General features: G+C 30.3%; 1 protein-coding gene and 1 long non-coding RNA gene across 2 annotated transcripts in view; both read right to left on the reverse strand.

Moving 5' to 3' along the window:
• The window catches only part of LOC107437758 (pancreatic lipase-related protein 2), a 45,853-nt gene extending 37,191 nt beyond the window's left edge, over positions 1-8,662 (reverse strand). Inside the window, exon 1 of the mRNA XM_016049857.3 lies at positions 8,492-8,662. Within this exon, the coding sequence (XP_015905343.2) occupies positions 8,492-8,516 (25 nt within the window). The 5' untranslated portion in view covers positions 8,517-8,662. The remainder of the gene's footprint in view (positions 1-8,491) is intronic.
• A 490-nt stretch (positions 8,663-9,152) lies between these two features.
• On the reverse strand, positions 9,153-12,722 carry LOC139426793 (uncharacterized). Its single transcript, XR_011638012.1, has 2 exons — positions 9,335-12,722; positions 9,153-9,192 (listed from the first exon to the last, which is right to left on the reverse strand). It is a non-coding gene; the product is annotated as an uncharacterized lncRNA (long non-coding RNA).
• Between the last annotated feature and the right edge of the window lie 3,782 nt (positions 12,723-16,504).

Consider the following 16,504-nt stretch of genomic DNA (forward strand, 5'->3'; position numbering starts at 1 on the left):
AGCGCGTTTTTTCAAGCTTTTTTATGTGCAAAAATCAGTCGGGAAAAGTAACCCCACTTTCCAATCTTCTATCAAAATTAATATCCTGGTTGTGAATCAAAATATGTTTTTTTTTGTATATGAAATATTATTTTTTCATAATCTTTTTTTAATACGTAGAAAGCTAGGTAGTTCTGTAGAAAAAGATACTATTAATAAAANTACGAAAGAGCGCGTTATTCATTAATTTGTATAGAAATTTAGTATATTCTCTGGCATAAGGATGGGTATGGTTCTCATTTGGAATCACGCTACCTGGTCAAATCCTATCAACCTGATTTTGCGAGCAATTGTTACGCTGGAAGTTATCTAAGTCTCTTCACCGACCTAGGGCGTTATCATAACGGGCTAAATATCAACATTAACTATTCAGAAATTAAAGACGGTTATACGTCGTATGCAACGGATCTCACCCCGGCTTTCGCTTCAAACGAGAACCACGCCAACATCACCAAGAACGGAAATATTCCATTGGATATAAAATTTGCAGAGGATCTCCCCGAAACTCAAAATTTAATTTGCTACGCGCAGTACAATAATACTATTGAGATTGATAAATCGCGCGGAGTATTTACAGATTATTGATGGATAACCTTTCGTTGTGTCGCTTTGCATGTGGTAATAAAATAATTAAAAAGGGATTCGGAGGCATTTTCGCATCGGACACGCTGCCAAAATTTAAAAAGAGACTTTTGTTCTTTTATTATTAATTTAGATTCGCATACCTTACCGGGGAGTCACTGGATTGCAGTTCATTTTGCAAATGAAAAAGCAATATATTTTGATAGCTATTGACGACCACCTTCTGCAAATATTTTAAAATTTTTAAGGGCAAATTCGAAATCGTTTACTTATAACAAATATTGCTTTCAAGCTTCTGACACGACAACTTGTGGTTATTTCGTTTTGTATTTTTTGTATCATCAATGTAAAAAGTTAACGCTAATTAAACTACATAAAAATGATATGATCGAAAACGAAAAGAGTATATCACGTTTTTCAAAAACTGCACTAAAACTCGGATTGTGTCGCCATTGTTTTCACGACAAAACACGGAACTGTCGCGCCGTGACTAATATGCGATAACGTTTTCCTCCATAGAGTATTTCTCATTCGGCTGTTAAAAATGAAACGTTTCCGTTATTCATCATTTATTCAAACTTTGCTGATTGTATGAGAAGCGTTGTCAGAAAGGAACAAGAAAATGCGGAAAATGTGCTTTATTTTAAAATTTTGAAGAACTCTGATATCGTCAGGATGATTCATGATAAACCGAGTGGTGTACAATTCGGATTTTGTTAGTTGGTTAAAGCGAGTGATAGTGATCGCTTCACCGTGCACGCACGATGCACTAAGTGAACTGGGACACGATCTACTCTCCACCATTCTAAGTGCAAAAAAATTTTTCAGCGAACCAAGAAATGCTTCGGTTAGAGCTTTTTTTCAAAGCGAGAGATGGTGATCGCTTCACCGTGCACGATGCACTAAGTGAACTGGGACACGATCTACTCTCTACCATTCTAAGTGCTAAAAAGTCTTTCAACGAACCAAGAAATGCTTCCCTTAGAGCTTTTTTTCAAAGCGAGAGATGGTGATCGCTTCACCGTGCACGATGCACTAAGTGAACTGGGACACGATCTACTCTCCACCATTCTAAGTGCAAAAAAATCTTTCAACGAACCAAGAAATGCTTCCCTTAGAGCTTTTCTTCAAAGCGAGAGATGGTGATCGCTTCACCGTGCACGATGCACTAAGTGAACTGGGACACGATCTACTCTCCACCATTCTAAGTGCAAAAAAATCTTTCAACGAACCAAAGAGATGCTGCCGGATGTGATTTAACTTTTAAAGTTGGCTACTTCAAAATTCTGAACAATGATGACTTTCTTTTTGAGATTCACCCCGTGTAAATAAAACTGTGTGTGTGTGTGCATTTTAACTATTTTGCCCGACGGAAGTTTTTTAAGGGAGTGTTTCCTTTCGAGCCTAGCGCGAATGCGGGGTAAAAAAAAATTGCTCTTTACACCTATATAAAAAAATATTGTGAATATGAAAAATGTCAAATACGTGAAGAAAGAAAATCTGAAGATATTGACTATGTAAATAGCATGCAATTGGGTATAATATAGCCTACGTCACAGGTTGTGTTGTTCCTACTAAATTTANAAACACATTTCTACCTCCACTAGTTGATTTGACCTTCTTCATCGTCTCTTCCGTAATCCATCTTTTTTCTTCAACTGCGAGGAGTGTCATCCGAGAATAGTGAGAGCTGGATTGTCGGGAGGGAAAGCAATACATAAACATCGGACAACAACTTAGTAACATTAAATACATATTATTTGAAGGCAATATTCCAAGTTAACAAAGCGAATACGTCAGTCTTTAAATATTAATAAAAATATATTGTCATATTTGCTCATGCCTGCTTACCTTAAAACGATTGAAGATCTGCTTCTCTGTGACGCATCTTAGAGATATTCACTGGTAAGCAGGGGCGGATCCGGAAATTTTTCTGGGGTGTCATAGACTCAGATTCCCCCCCCCCCTTAATTAATTTTTTTTACTAAAAAAAATTTTTTTAAATATTTTTTTTGAAAAAAAAACCTGGGGTTTTTAATGCTAGTCTTCTCATTTATTTTTTTTCATAATGAACAATAGATCAATACATAAATAATTCAAGTACTCAAAATCTTTAAATAATTAATATAATACGTTTTTTACAAACTTTGGCAAATACAATCTTCGGTTAAACTTGTTGAAGTACGCTCGGAGCTCTCGGCGCGCTTCAACATGTTAATGTTTTCGATGAAACTAATGAAAGAAAAATCGAACATGTTTCCGGCCTACCTAGGTGTGTATGCCCCCTTAAAAATTTTTTAAATATTTTATTTCTTTTGTAAACTATTAAAAAAAATTTTTTTTCAATTTGGGGGGGGATCATGACCCTTATGAACGCCCCCCCCCCACACTGGATCCGCCACTGCTGGGAAGGTGGGGGGGGGAGGAAAACTTTTGAGACCATTACCTGCGCTCCTTTCTCTCTCTCCATAGTTTCTTTCCCTCCCTCTCTCTCACTCACCGGAAGGGATGAAAGGGCTTGTTTCGTCAACCTAATTTCTCCTCTGAAAGAGTTCCTTCTCTGGATGGTGTTGGACTTAGTCGCTCTGCACATTAACCCTGCCGACGACAATGAATCAAATACACATTGACACAGGAAAAGATTGGCATACAGGGCATTATTAGGAGTGAATGCTTTTTTTTTTCTTTTTTTGGTTAAAAATACAAAAGCACGCACAAAAATGTCCAATAGAAAATGCAATAGAATGGAATGCATCAATTAGTGAAAAAAAAAAACACAAATACTAAAAACAAATATATATATATATATAAAGTGAGGTAATAACTGGTATGAAATAAAAAAAAGAGTGATAAGTAACGGTTGTGGTGTGTGCTGGATAGATTTTAACTTGAATCGTCTTCTTTTTCATTTATACTACAGTGCCCGTATGCTAAAGAGTCTATTCCATTATCGAGTAAGTATCGCTTATCGTAATAGGGGGATAATCCGATTTTATTTTGAATTTCCGTCATCAGAGTATGTTTCTTCGGAGCACTGAGTCTGTCTGGTTTTTTGTTTGTTGAGATAAAGCTGATTTACACATTTCTATGTTATACTCTTTTAATGCACCTTTGGCGGTCATTTTACATTCCTTCCGTAAGAAAATGCATACATCTTTGGGCGGAGACCCACAAATTCCTAAATGGCTAACACTGTCTCATTTTTTTAACAATCCCAATTTTCCCTTGCTTGAATTATTCAGATCGAAATGACTCATTTCTAAAATGGATGAAAAATGCTCTTTAAAATCGCCGTATACATTCTGGGTTTTAATATTTAAATTTAGCGAGTCTGTATCAATGTACAGTAACTCACAATCTGAATTATAATGCTTTTTACATTTATCGTAAAATAGTGAATACATGTGCAATTTCGAAGGTTCTAAAATAACAAACCCAGGATATATGGGTTTGTCTAAAATGAGGTTAGCTTGCTTCATTTTAAAAATTGTTAAATTATCATTCACTGGTTCAAAGTATTCCAAAGGGCACTGGATAATTAGTCTACGAAAGAGCGCGTTATTCATTAATTTGTATAGAAATTTAGTATATTCGTCGTCTGCGTTTATTCTTCTATCGTGGTTGAACTTAATGTATTCTTCTAACCATTTGCTTTGCGAAAAGCACATAACTCCGTGAATTTTTTTAAGTATCATACCCTGATCTAAGTAAAATCTCAAATTTAAGTAGTGCGTAATATAATTCTTTTCGTCGTATAACGTGGCAGTTAGCTTTTTGGTGGGTAATGTGGATTTTAAATTGAACTAATTGCACATTTTTTTAGAATAATTGGATAAAATACCGTATGTTATATTAAAATGTTCGACTGCCAAGGGAAACTCGTCCAATTTATCATGCACTAAGGAGGAACGGTCCAAGTCTACTTCGAGAATGAATCCGACATTTGAGTTCGCATCTTAATTATAAGCATCAAAATTTAAAATTTCATCTTCTGTAAGCCCCGAAAAGTTATCGATAGGCAATTTCTGACACATTACAGTGCCATAGTGATTACAGACATCTAACGCGCATATGAAATTATGCGGTTTACTTTCGTCATATTCTTCTAAATAGGGAATGTTTGCTTTACAGTAACGTTTGCCCAAATAACACACACCACCGAGCACTTGGCTTTCGAACCAAATATACTTATCTACACTTTTTAACAACTTTAATTTGACTTTGGTAAATTTCAGACCTACGTTCCGCGTTAGCTCTGCGCTCGTTAAAAAATGTACCGGAGCGAGCTCGTATTCTTTTAAGCATTTCTGTCTGAAGGAAGAAAATATTTCTGTCAAAAGTACAGTATCTGTGTTTTAATACAGTTCTAGGTATTGTTTCGCAACAAAAATTTTGGTATACATTTCTAGCGTGATCACAATCTTCATCCGAGTTGGCTAGTTGGTTAAAATGTTTAAAAATGCTTCTTTTAGAAGGTAATGTTGTTTCTTTCAATGTATCGATGCTATCTAAATAACTATAAGGAAATATTCCCTTTCTCAACAATAATTGCGATGTTGTTCATGTTCAAAAATTTTGCGAAAAAATTTTGAAGTCGTGATTAGCGTTAATCAAATTATCAACTAGAGTGTCGAGTGATCTGTTTAAAAACTGAAATGAGTCCATAAATTTAAGGGAATCTAGAGAAAACATCATGAATTTTTCCATATTAACAGAGATGACATTAATTGCACCGGCATAATTTTTTGGAATGTTTTTTTAAAATTAAACGAGCAGCGTAATTTTCGCCGTTGTGAAGAACTATGGGTATAAAATATCGAATACGACAATTTGGATTGCAGAGCAGACCTGACATGCCCCACCGCGAATAGCACAGTCGCCAAAATGTTGGTGATCCCTTACCCTTATGTCATTACACACAAACTCCTTTTTGCATATGTGGCATCTATCGGGGTCGATATCATGCCCAATTTCTTCAATCATTGGCGATACCTGATGTATCAATTTCAGAAGACATTGGCGATAACTGATGTATCAATTTCAGAAATCATTGGTGATACCTGATGCATTAATTTCAGAATATGTTGCGAAAGATATTTAAGGGTTTCTAGAAATTGCAACACGGTGTTTTGACCGGCGTAGTATTCATGAAATATAATCTTTTCATCAATCCTTAATCGATGATGAGGGGCCCGGTCCTGAAACTTCTTTGGTGAGCGATTCGAAATCGCAGTAAATAACGAAAGGGTGATTGACCATTCTAGTCAGATTGGTGCATCTTTAAGGGGCATACTGACTTTTTGTATTTTGTTCTCTTGGCATAGTTTCTTGTGCGCGACTAAAGTCGAAGATCATTTGAAACTAGTAAGACAGCGTTTACAGCTATAATTTAACTATGTCCGGGGCATAAAAACCTATTGAAATTTTTTATGAGAAGAAAATGATTATCAAAAAATAACAAATCAATTTGGATTCGTATTTGTCTCATCGTCTGAAACGTAAATCGGGCAGACGATTTTGTCTTCTATTCCATATACATTTATTTTCAAATTGTTAATTTTTTCAAACTTTTTGATGTTACTTATAAACACTTATAGAAAAGTTACATTATCCAATTTAAATTTCCTTACGAATCTAGTGTACTTTTTACTCCGATTAGCATTAACTCGAACAGGATGTAAGGCAGCAGCGATAGCGCATGAAAAGCAAAGTTTGACGTGGCACTTAGCGTTTAACAATGCTTTATTTGTTTTTCAAATATGTTGGTAATTTTGCATTGCTACAACCCTCTCTGCAAAATCTAAAATTGCCTACGTGTGCGTCTAAAACTTCGATCCTTTTAACAACCCAGCAAGGAACCGTTTTTTGTGAAGTTTTCAATTTGATTGAATATTTTTCGGAAACATTTATCGGTCGTACTTTTAATTTCATATCGCGAAAGAATCCGTTATTAAAAGCTACAGAAGTAAAAAGGCTGTTGCCAGTGGCGGATTCAAAGGGGGGGGGGATCATAGTGGCCTTGCCCCCCCACAATTTTTCTTTTAAAAAGTAAAAATAATAATTTTTTTAATAGTTTACAAAGGAAATAAAATATTTTAAGAATTATTTAAGGGGGCATATACACTTAGGTAGGTCTGAAAAATCGATTTTTTTCCATCTAATTACGTTCTTCACTGTTTCAAGAATCATAATCCAAAAGATTAAAACGAAATTCGTCATAGTTTCATTGTAAACATTAATAATGTTGAAGCACACCGAGAGTTTCAACAGGTTGGCAGATTTGCCAAAGTTTCTAAAAAACGCATTACATTTATTATTTAAAGATGTTGAATACTTGAATTATTTATGTATTGTTCTATTGTTCATTATGAAAAAAATAAATGAAGAGACTAGCATTAAAAACCCCAGTTTTTTTTACTCAAAAAAAACATTTAAAATTTAAAATAAAAATTAATTGTCGGGGGGGGGGCGGAATATGAGTCCATGACCCCCCCCCAGGAAACATTTCTGGTTCTGTCCCTGGCTGTTGCAGCTCTTCCCCGTCGATTTCTTTCGAAAATAAAACGCTCAGACAAATAATAATTCTCATTCTTAGAGTGATGGATGTATTTAACAGGTTGAAAATTGCAGGCTTAGCATCGCGATAAAATGTACATAAGTCATTGTAGTCTACATGCTATGCGTGCGAATAAAACCATTAAAGGATGAACGTCTCTCTTGAAAAGTAATCATGTTAAGCAAAAAAACTCAACTTATTCAAGAAGAAGAATACACACAGAAACCACTATAATCACTATCAAAACAATCCTTTTAAAAAAGAAACTTTCAAGCATGGAATGTGTGTGTGTGTATGGATAAGAGGAAAAAAATTTTTCTCTTCCGAGTTTAAAAAGATATTCAGCAATTACATTTAAAAAGGTATTCAGTTAAAATTCAGCAATCGCTTAAAATAAATAAATTTAAAAACACAAAAGAATAGTACTTTTAAAGAAATTTAATAATAATAACAATCACCACATTTACTTGACTTTTCGTTGTAACTATATCATCAACTAAAAAATAACATTCAATGCTAAAATAAAGTTTAAATGAAAGTGCTTTAAAATAAAAATTGTATCGCCTTTTTCTGGAAAAAAAATGAAACTATTAATGAGTAATATATATTTTTTTTAAAAAATTAATATATATATATATATATGCAACTATATATCCATGTATATATATGCAACTATATATATATTCAGAAATTTTTTTTAAAAAAAATAAAACTATTAATGAGTAATATTTTAAAAAAAAATTAAACCAGTTATGCCAATACATATATATATTATACTACTCTATTTTAAACCAGCTATGCTACTACATCTATATTTCATGTTAGTCAGGAAAAATTTTGAAAATTATATCACTAGTTTGTTTTTACGCAGGTGGGTCTTGATTGCCTCTAACGCCTTCTGCAATGTGTCAATTTGATTCACAGGAATATTAAATCTGTGACGGATGTCGTTTTCTGTTACTTTCGCCAAACCCACATAATGAGAGCCTCGAAATTCCTTGTATTCGAAAATTAAGCCCCCTTCCCAAATGCACAATGTAGAGCGGCTCCTTATGTACTTAGCTCGTACTTTCCTCTAAGTCCAAATCATACTTTCTCTCGACTTTTTTGGCCCGTTTGGCATCATTAGACGGGGGTTTCAAATACGCCGCTGCAGGTGAATTCCTCGTCAATGTCACCTGGCAAATTGATAATCCTTTTTTTCGAATCGTTAAATCAAAACATAAAAACTTTTTTTCAAAAACAATTTAATATTAAAATTTTTCTTATTCTATAAATCAAAACGAAATAATTTTGGAAAAAGAATACACTTACCCATGGCTAAACGATGTGTACTCATAGTTATTTCAGCTGTGCAACACACACGCGCAACTTAAAATGTTTTGAAATAAAGAGCCGTCTATGCTAAATAAAAGAGCTAAGTTAATTCATGCGAAAAACTCAATTAAAATATCAAATCCCCCAGACAGTAGACTGCTGAAACTAAGGAATCACCTGCACGGAATTATGTCTATCGACGTGACGTCATCGAGTTGGTTAAAAAAAACAGCTGCTTACTATCTAAAAATGAACTTCACTATTTTTCCTACGCACTTCTTCGCGAAAAGGGAAACCTGGGGAGGCGATCGCTTCCCGTTCTCTATTTACTTAATTTGACTTAAATTATTTTACTTAATTTAACTAATAATTTATTTAATTTAACTATAATTAAACTTAATTTATTTTTAATATCATAAGCATATTTATCTCTCTTTTTTAAAAAAAAAAAAAACTAATTGAATTTAATTTTTCTTTGCTATATGCGAATAAATAGGTATTTTTGGGGTTGCAATAGTATATTTGATGAACTTATAGTTAAAATCGTAAATGTTAATTTTTTTCTGACTAAAAAGTTTGTAGAACTTTTTATTTTCCTATTATTTTATTAGATTATCTAAAGTTAAATTGTAAATAATAAATATTGATTATTAATTACCAGAAGCTGTCTCAATTTTCTTAGCAAATCTTTTTCTCCACTAAAAAAACAAGTGTGTCATTTTTTTAATTACTTTTTATAATCTTAAAAAGATGCAGCAGATAGGAATTTAATATGTTAAATTATACTTAATATTACGCTTAATACTTAATATTAAATACTACCGAAATTATAGTACTTACTATTGAGAGTTACTCGGAATTTATTTATCAATTAAATATCCTAAGGTCTGCGTAGGGACCGAGGGTGTGCGGTATTGGTCCTCGTTATACTGTGCTACCGTAAAGTGCTCCACTTCGCGCAGGTCGTCGGGCTACCGAACATCAAAATTGTGGGCCTCAGAGGATCAAAATTGTGATAGCATGTCTTCGGATCATCCTCCGGGATGTTTCACAGACCGTCGCCAATAGCCCATTGTGCAGCTCTAGTGCGACGTGAATTAACAGCATCATCAACAACAACAAATATTCTAAGCATTTGCTGTAAGGAAAAAAGTTTAATATTTTTACAAATAATAAGCCTTTAATGTCTGCATTCAAACTTATTATACTTGCAGCGTTTACCATATAACACGTTCTTTCAATTTAATTTTCAAGGAAACAAATAACAAAGGAATTCAGAAGACTCTGCATGCATGCTATGATGTTGACCCAAAAAATAACAAACGGCTATATTTTACACAAATATAGCCAAATCAGGGATAACACTCAAAACATGCAAACCTTACACATATTTTAAGCTGTGATATTAATTTTCTTAAACTTGTTTTAGGCATACGACCCGTTAGAATTTATAAATCACAGAAAAGTTTTACGAATAGTAAAATTGCGCCTAAATTTAAGCAATCACGTTAATCAAACTTCTAAGAATATTGCCTCGTTAGCATACCATAAGCGGAGATATATACCGGAAGTTTTCTAAATTTATTCCAGTTTAATGATGCTTGTTGTTCACTCATCTAATGATTTCTGCTTTTTTTTACATCGTCTTTCGGCTTATTTTTTAATATAATTATTTGTTTTCGATAGCGAAAATGTCGTTTGCTAATGACGCCATTTTTCTTTTGGGGCTATATGCGTCGAAGTACTGATTTGTTATCTGTAAGTAGCATGTTGAAATTCTTTTAAGAACATCATGTCGAATTCAATGGAGGCATTAAAGATGAAATATTCGGGGGGGGGAGAAGAAATAGTCACGTTCTGCTATGACGTCAGACTAAATTGAAGGTGGGATTTAAAACTTAAATGAGAAGAAAAGTTAAAATTGTCAAAATATGCATTTTGACATGTGCATATGATGTGTTTTACAACTGTATTGGGATTTAAAATATTTTTATGGAATATTACTGATAAAGAAAAACGGTTATATAATAAAAACAATATTGCTTTTATTCAAAGATTTCATTTAAAATCTTGTTAATCTAAAATAACTATTGAAAACAAATCAGAAAATAATTTAAGTTAACCTGAATATTTTTTTAAAAATTAATGTATGTTAGAATAATGTTAGAACTAAGAATTATTGTGATAAAAAAACTTTGAATGAAAAAAAAATTTTATAATTTAAAATATTGAGCAGTTTTTGTAAGTAATTGAAACTTGAACTAAAACTCATATTAAACCAATAAAAGCCCTCAAATGCTTCTTCTAATTCAAAAATGAACAATAATTTTTGAAATCATTGGTATTCAAACTGAATGCTTCAGACTATCAAATTGGAAAATAAATAAATAATTAAATATTTAATAAAGATGACTTGAAAAAAATTACTTTCTTTTAATGGTGATGAAGAAATAAACATAAAAATTGGTTGCGATTATTCTGCTAATATATCACAATGTATGATGAAGAAATGATAATCTACAATAATAATTAATGCAAAACAAATTACTAAAAACATTAGTTTTAACAAAAGTTTTGAAGGTGAAAGGTTACGGCAACTATAATTGAAGCATTATAATTTAAGCAAAATGGAAAAAATAATATAATTCAAGGTACAACAAATTATGATTAAAATGTAAAATACTGCCTTCAAAATTGTATTTTTATTGAATTATTATTAAATATATTGTAAAACAATACTTAATTTTTAAAACTTCTTAAATGTTGGAAAGAAGTGGCAACTTATATTAATGTCAGGTATGTCAAAATATTAGAATACACTGGACACAATATATGTTAATAAATAAAATGGCCCTAAAAAATTCTTTATATTTTGAATAACCAAGCTCGTTTAGAGACATAAACAGGGAGTTGATCATCAGAGATTTCTTCATAAAAAGGGGCAATTGAACCCCCCCCCCCAAAAAAAAAAAATCCTTAGAATAAGTGAGAACCTGCTATAAAAGAAGAAACTGCAAAATATATGAAGCGGGCATCTTTTTATTGTCTTGTATTCAGTAAAAATTCTTAAACATTTAATTCACAGCAGGATAATGTTTGTCAAAAGGAAATTTATTTTATTTTCGGAAAGATTATCTTTGAAATTTTAATTGTCAGTTTGTTCCTCCTTTTTGAACTTCTATATCTAATTGTTTGATAAACAATTAATTTTATTATTAAAAATATAAATTTACTAATTCTCATAGCTTCCTGTTCTGAATCCCATTGTTTTAACTTTATATACAAACATTTTCTTTAATTGATAATGACTGAGAGAAATTTATAAAAAAGTAAAATTTAAGTTAGCGGAACTTTTAAATTCAATAGATAATGTAGATTTATAGAAACAAAATGCCTGCACACATTAATAATTAAATAAAATAAACTCATTAACAAAATAAATGATAGAACAAAATCCTTTTATTTCAGCATAATAAATATAAAAAAATTATTTAATTTAGTGAAAATTATTCTATTTAAGCTTCCTTCCGAGAAATTTTTTAAATAAATAAAGAATATAAATAAAATTATAATAAAAATATATAATTTAAAATATGTATAATTCATTAAAATATATAATTAATTTCTTTCGCACTGCAACAAAAAATTCTTTAATTAGTTATAAATGGAAATAAATCACAAGCAATATAAAATACTTTAATATTTTTGATTAAATTAAATCTGGAATTTGTTGAATTAGATTTCCAAGATGAAAGTATATCTAAATAAAAGATCACATTGAGTACAATATACCGTCATGTGGGGCTTTTTTGTAAAGCGGGGGCTACTTTGTGCAAATTCGAATTTGGCACTTTCCAAGTGCTGCTATTCAGTATTATGTTTTTTTCACGTTAAAAATGTGTGGAATTTGAAGATAGAAGTCTACTACAAACATTTTTTCGAATTTCAAAACAATCTCAGAGTGTGTTTTGTTTATGCAATGTCAGCAACTTTCCGAGAACGTCGGATGTCGAAAAGTGTGCGTGGAAACTTTAGCTGTGAGATGCAAAGACGCTAATAAAATAATTGTCGTAAGTGGAAAATGTTTTATTTATGTATTAATAAACAATTATATCATGTTAGCGTTGAAAAAATTTGAAAATTAATTACAAATAAGTAGAAAATGAAAAAAATGCACTATGGGGCTACTTTGTGCAAAGTTTCATTCGTTTTTTTTTCGACAGAAAAATTGTCAGACGTTATAAAAAANCGAAAAGTGTGCGTGGAAACTTTAGCTGTGAGATGCAAAGACGCTAATAAAATAATTGTCGTAAGTGGAAAATGTTTTATTTATGTATTAATAAACAATTATATCATGTTAGCGTTGAAAAAATTTGAAAATTAATAACAAATAAGTAGAAAATGAAAAAAATGCACTATGGGGCTACTTTGTGCAAAGTTTCATTCGTTTTTTTTTTCGACGGAAAATTGTCAGACGTTATAAAAAAAATAGCTGGAACGAGATACTACCGTGATTGAACTTTAGAAAAGCTGCAACATTGTTTGCAAGCAGTTGCTGGTGGTATGTCGATTGCAGAAGTTTCTCGGAAGTACAAAATCCACAGAAATACTATCTCTAATAAAATTCACAAGAAACACGTGAAACGTGCTGGTAAACTATTATTTTTCCTGTGCAAAGATTTTTCGAATGAATTAATCAAACGATTTAACAAATAAAAATATATTTTAGAGGACATCAGGTGATTTTGACAGAAGGTGAAGAGCTGTCATGTTCATTCAAACATGTTATGTTCAAATTTATCAATATAATAAATTTTAATGAATATGTAATAATTATTATTTTTGAAATTTCATCCATTTCAATGTTCAAAAATGTATATGGTTTCCTTTTCTTTAAAATCAAATGCTTTGAAATAAACATTCTTTTTAAGTAAAAAATTCTTTATAAAAAATGGTTTTTTAAAGCTGAAAATTATTTTCAAACTAATATCTTTACATATCTTGATGTTTTTGTTATTAAAAATGTCAACAATTAACTTTTTTTTAACAATTTTATATCAATATTTTACTAAAAACATGATTATTAAACTGAATTCGATGCACAAAATAGCCCCACTTGGGGGCTACTTTGTGCAAGGTATGTTTTGACTTATTATTTGTAAATATTACATAAAAATAATGCCAGTATTGGTCAAATTCACTCGTCTGAGTCCAGTTATGAATATAATATCGATAAATTTTACTAAAGTTTGAATTAACGTAGTGTTTTTACATGTCAAATTTGAAAAATTGTGAAATCCTGCGCAAAGTAGCCCCACTTGACGGTACATAACTGAAAAAAGGGACCCAAATGGATTCGAATATTTAGGCAAAGTTCCAAGCATGGTGGAAATAATTATCGCAACAACTGGGGATTTGGCACCTTGCTAGCAAAGAAAACCTTGCTAGGTAGAAGCTTACTAACAAATAAAAATTCAGATTAAAAAAGCAATCAAAAAATTATGACAAAAACAATCTGAGGAATCTACTTATTGCAAGAATCTACTTATGACAAAAACCATCTGAAAAAAAAACATATTCCAAAGTTATCTAGACACATACTAAAAAATAAATCAGAAAAGAAATAATCCGTAATAAGAAAGATTAAAATTAATTAATAAAAATAAAATGCACTGAATAAATATCCGCCAAATGCTAGAAAATTCCCTGGTGATAAAAGATTAGTTAACAAATAAATTACCAGAAAATAAAACTTCAGATACCTTACAAATAAATTATACCAAAGAGAAAGGGCAATCTAAAGGAAAGGTTACAAATAAAGTAATAAATAAATTAATTTTTAACATAAAAATACATTTAGTAAATAACCACGTAGATGCCAGAGAATTTACAACAGGAGAAAAAATCTGAAAAGAATAAGTAATCAACAAACCATATTAAAAAGAAATACTTAATCAGATATATATTTTATAAATTATACCTGAAAAAGAAAAACAGTTTGTAAAAAGCAAAATTTTAAATAAAAAATAAATTAATTTGTAACATAAAATACACTTAAAACTATAGGCATAAGATAGATACCATGGGAAAGAGAACAATTTAAAACAAATGGTAACAAACAAAATATTAAATGAATTAATTTGTTTAAAGAAACATATTATTATTATTAAGCAATAGCCAGTCATTGACTATTAGGTCATTAGGCTTCTAACTCTCCAGTACTTCTTAACAATACAGTCAAATTCTTTTAGTGCAGAGCTTAAAGGAACATATAATCATATTTAATATCAACATAATATTTTAATATAACAATCCAGCAGATGCTAGAAAAATTCTAATGTTGAAAAAAATATGAAAGGAATTAACATTCATTATGGGAAAAAAAGAAAAAAGATTCAAGTACATTCTAGATAAAATTACACCAAAGGTAGAAAAGTACTATCGGATATAAATTGTAATTAATGAAGTTTACAAATGAAAATAAATGCATTTGTAATCTAATATATACTTATAATGATGCCATATGCCTACTATGCTAAAATATACTGAGCATATGAAAAAAAAAATAACAAGGGTAAAAAAAAACTGTCTAAAACAAACTGCAATGAATAAAATAATATTAAATAAATTCATTTGTATAAAAAAACATATTTAATAAACAATCCTACAGAAGATGAAAAAATCTGAAAGGAATTAGCAATCAATAATTCATAAAGAAAAAAAATATTCAAATATACGCTAGACAAAATAACACCAAAGGTAGAAGAATACAATTTGACATAAATTGCAACTAGTAAAATATTAAAATAATGAATAAAAGTTTTCGTAATCCAAAATAAATGTCTAAGTATATGACAGATAAATTATTACAAGGGTGAAAAAAAACTATCCAAAACCAACTGTAAAGAATAAAATACTATTAAATAAATTCATTTGTATAAAAAAAACATATAAACATATTTAATAAACAATTCAAACGACGCCAGAAAACTCGATCAGATGAAAAAATCTGAAAGGAATTAGCAATCAATAATTCATAACAAAAAAAAATATTTAAGTATATGCTAGACAAAATTGCACCAGAGACTGAAAAATACAATTTGACATAAACTGTAACTAATAAAGGTTTTAAAATAAAACATAAAAGTCTTTGTAATCTAAAATACACTTGAAAAATGTCTAAGCATTTAGCAAATAAGCATATAATAAAAGAAGCATATCATAAACAAATGGTATCAAATAAAACATTAAATAAGTTCATTTGTATTAAAAAATATATATTTAATCACGGATGCCAACTACTACACTTTATGTAAGCAAGTTTATTAAGTGATATAGTTATTAAAAACTAGTTTTCAGAATGTTTGGTAATTTTGTTAATATTTCAAAAGCCTCACCAAAAAGGAACTAGTACAGTGTCATTTTATATAAACTTTTGAATAATTTACTTGAAGTGGAGAGGGGAAACAACTTTAAATCCAACTTACAAAATAAGGAATAATGTATAAAATCATAAACATAGAAGACATTTTCTGAAGGAGCGTAGAAAGTAGGAAAAAACCTGCTTAAGAAAATAATTGATAAATTTTAACAGAGAGAGAGAGATAAAAGCAGTTTGAAATAATTTGTAACAAATAAAATATTAAAATAGTAAATAAATTCATTTGTGGCAAAATATACTTAACAAATTACTAGGTATAAGGTAGATGCATTGTTTACTTATCCTACTCAAAAATAAGGAAAAAAATTAAATAAATATTAAATAAATTCATTTGTAACAAAAATATAACTAATAAATGTCTTGGCAGATGACATAAAAATTTTAACAGAAAAAAACTGAGAAATAATTAGTAACCAATAAATCATAATTAACAAGTGTTAGGTACATGACAAATGAATACACAAGGGGTAAAGACAACCTTAAACAAATTTGAAGTTCACTATATATAAAATGTATCGAAATTATTTCCCTGACTGAAGCTCAGAAAGTTTTTACAGAGAAAATATGAA

Source organism: Parasteatoda tepidariorum, chromosome 10 (assembly GCF_043381705.1).
Source record: "Parasteatoda tepidariorum isolate YZ-2023 chromosome 10, CAS_Ptep_4.0, whole genome shotgun sequence".
Taxonomy (NCBI): Eukaryota; Metazoa; Arthropoda; class Arachnida; order Araneae; family Theridiidae; genus Parasteatoda; species Parasteatoda tepidariorum.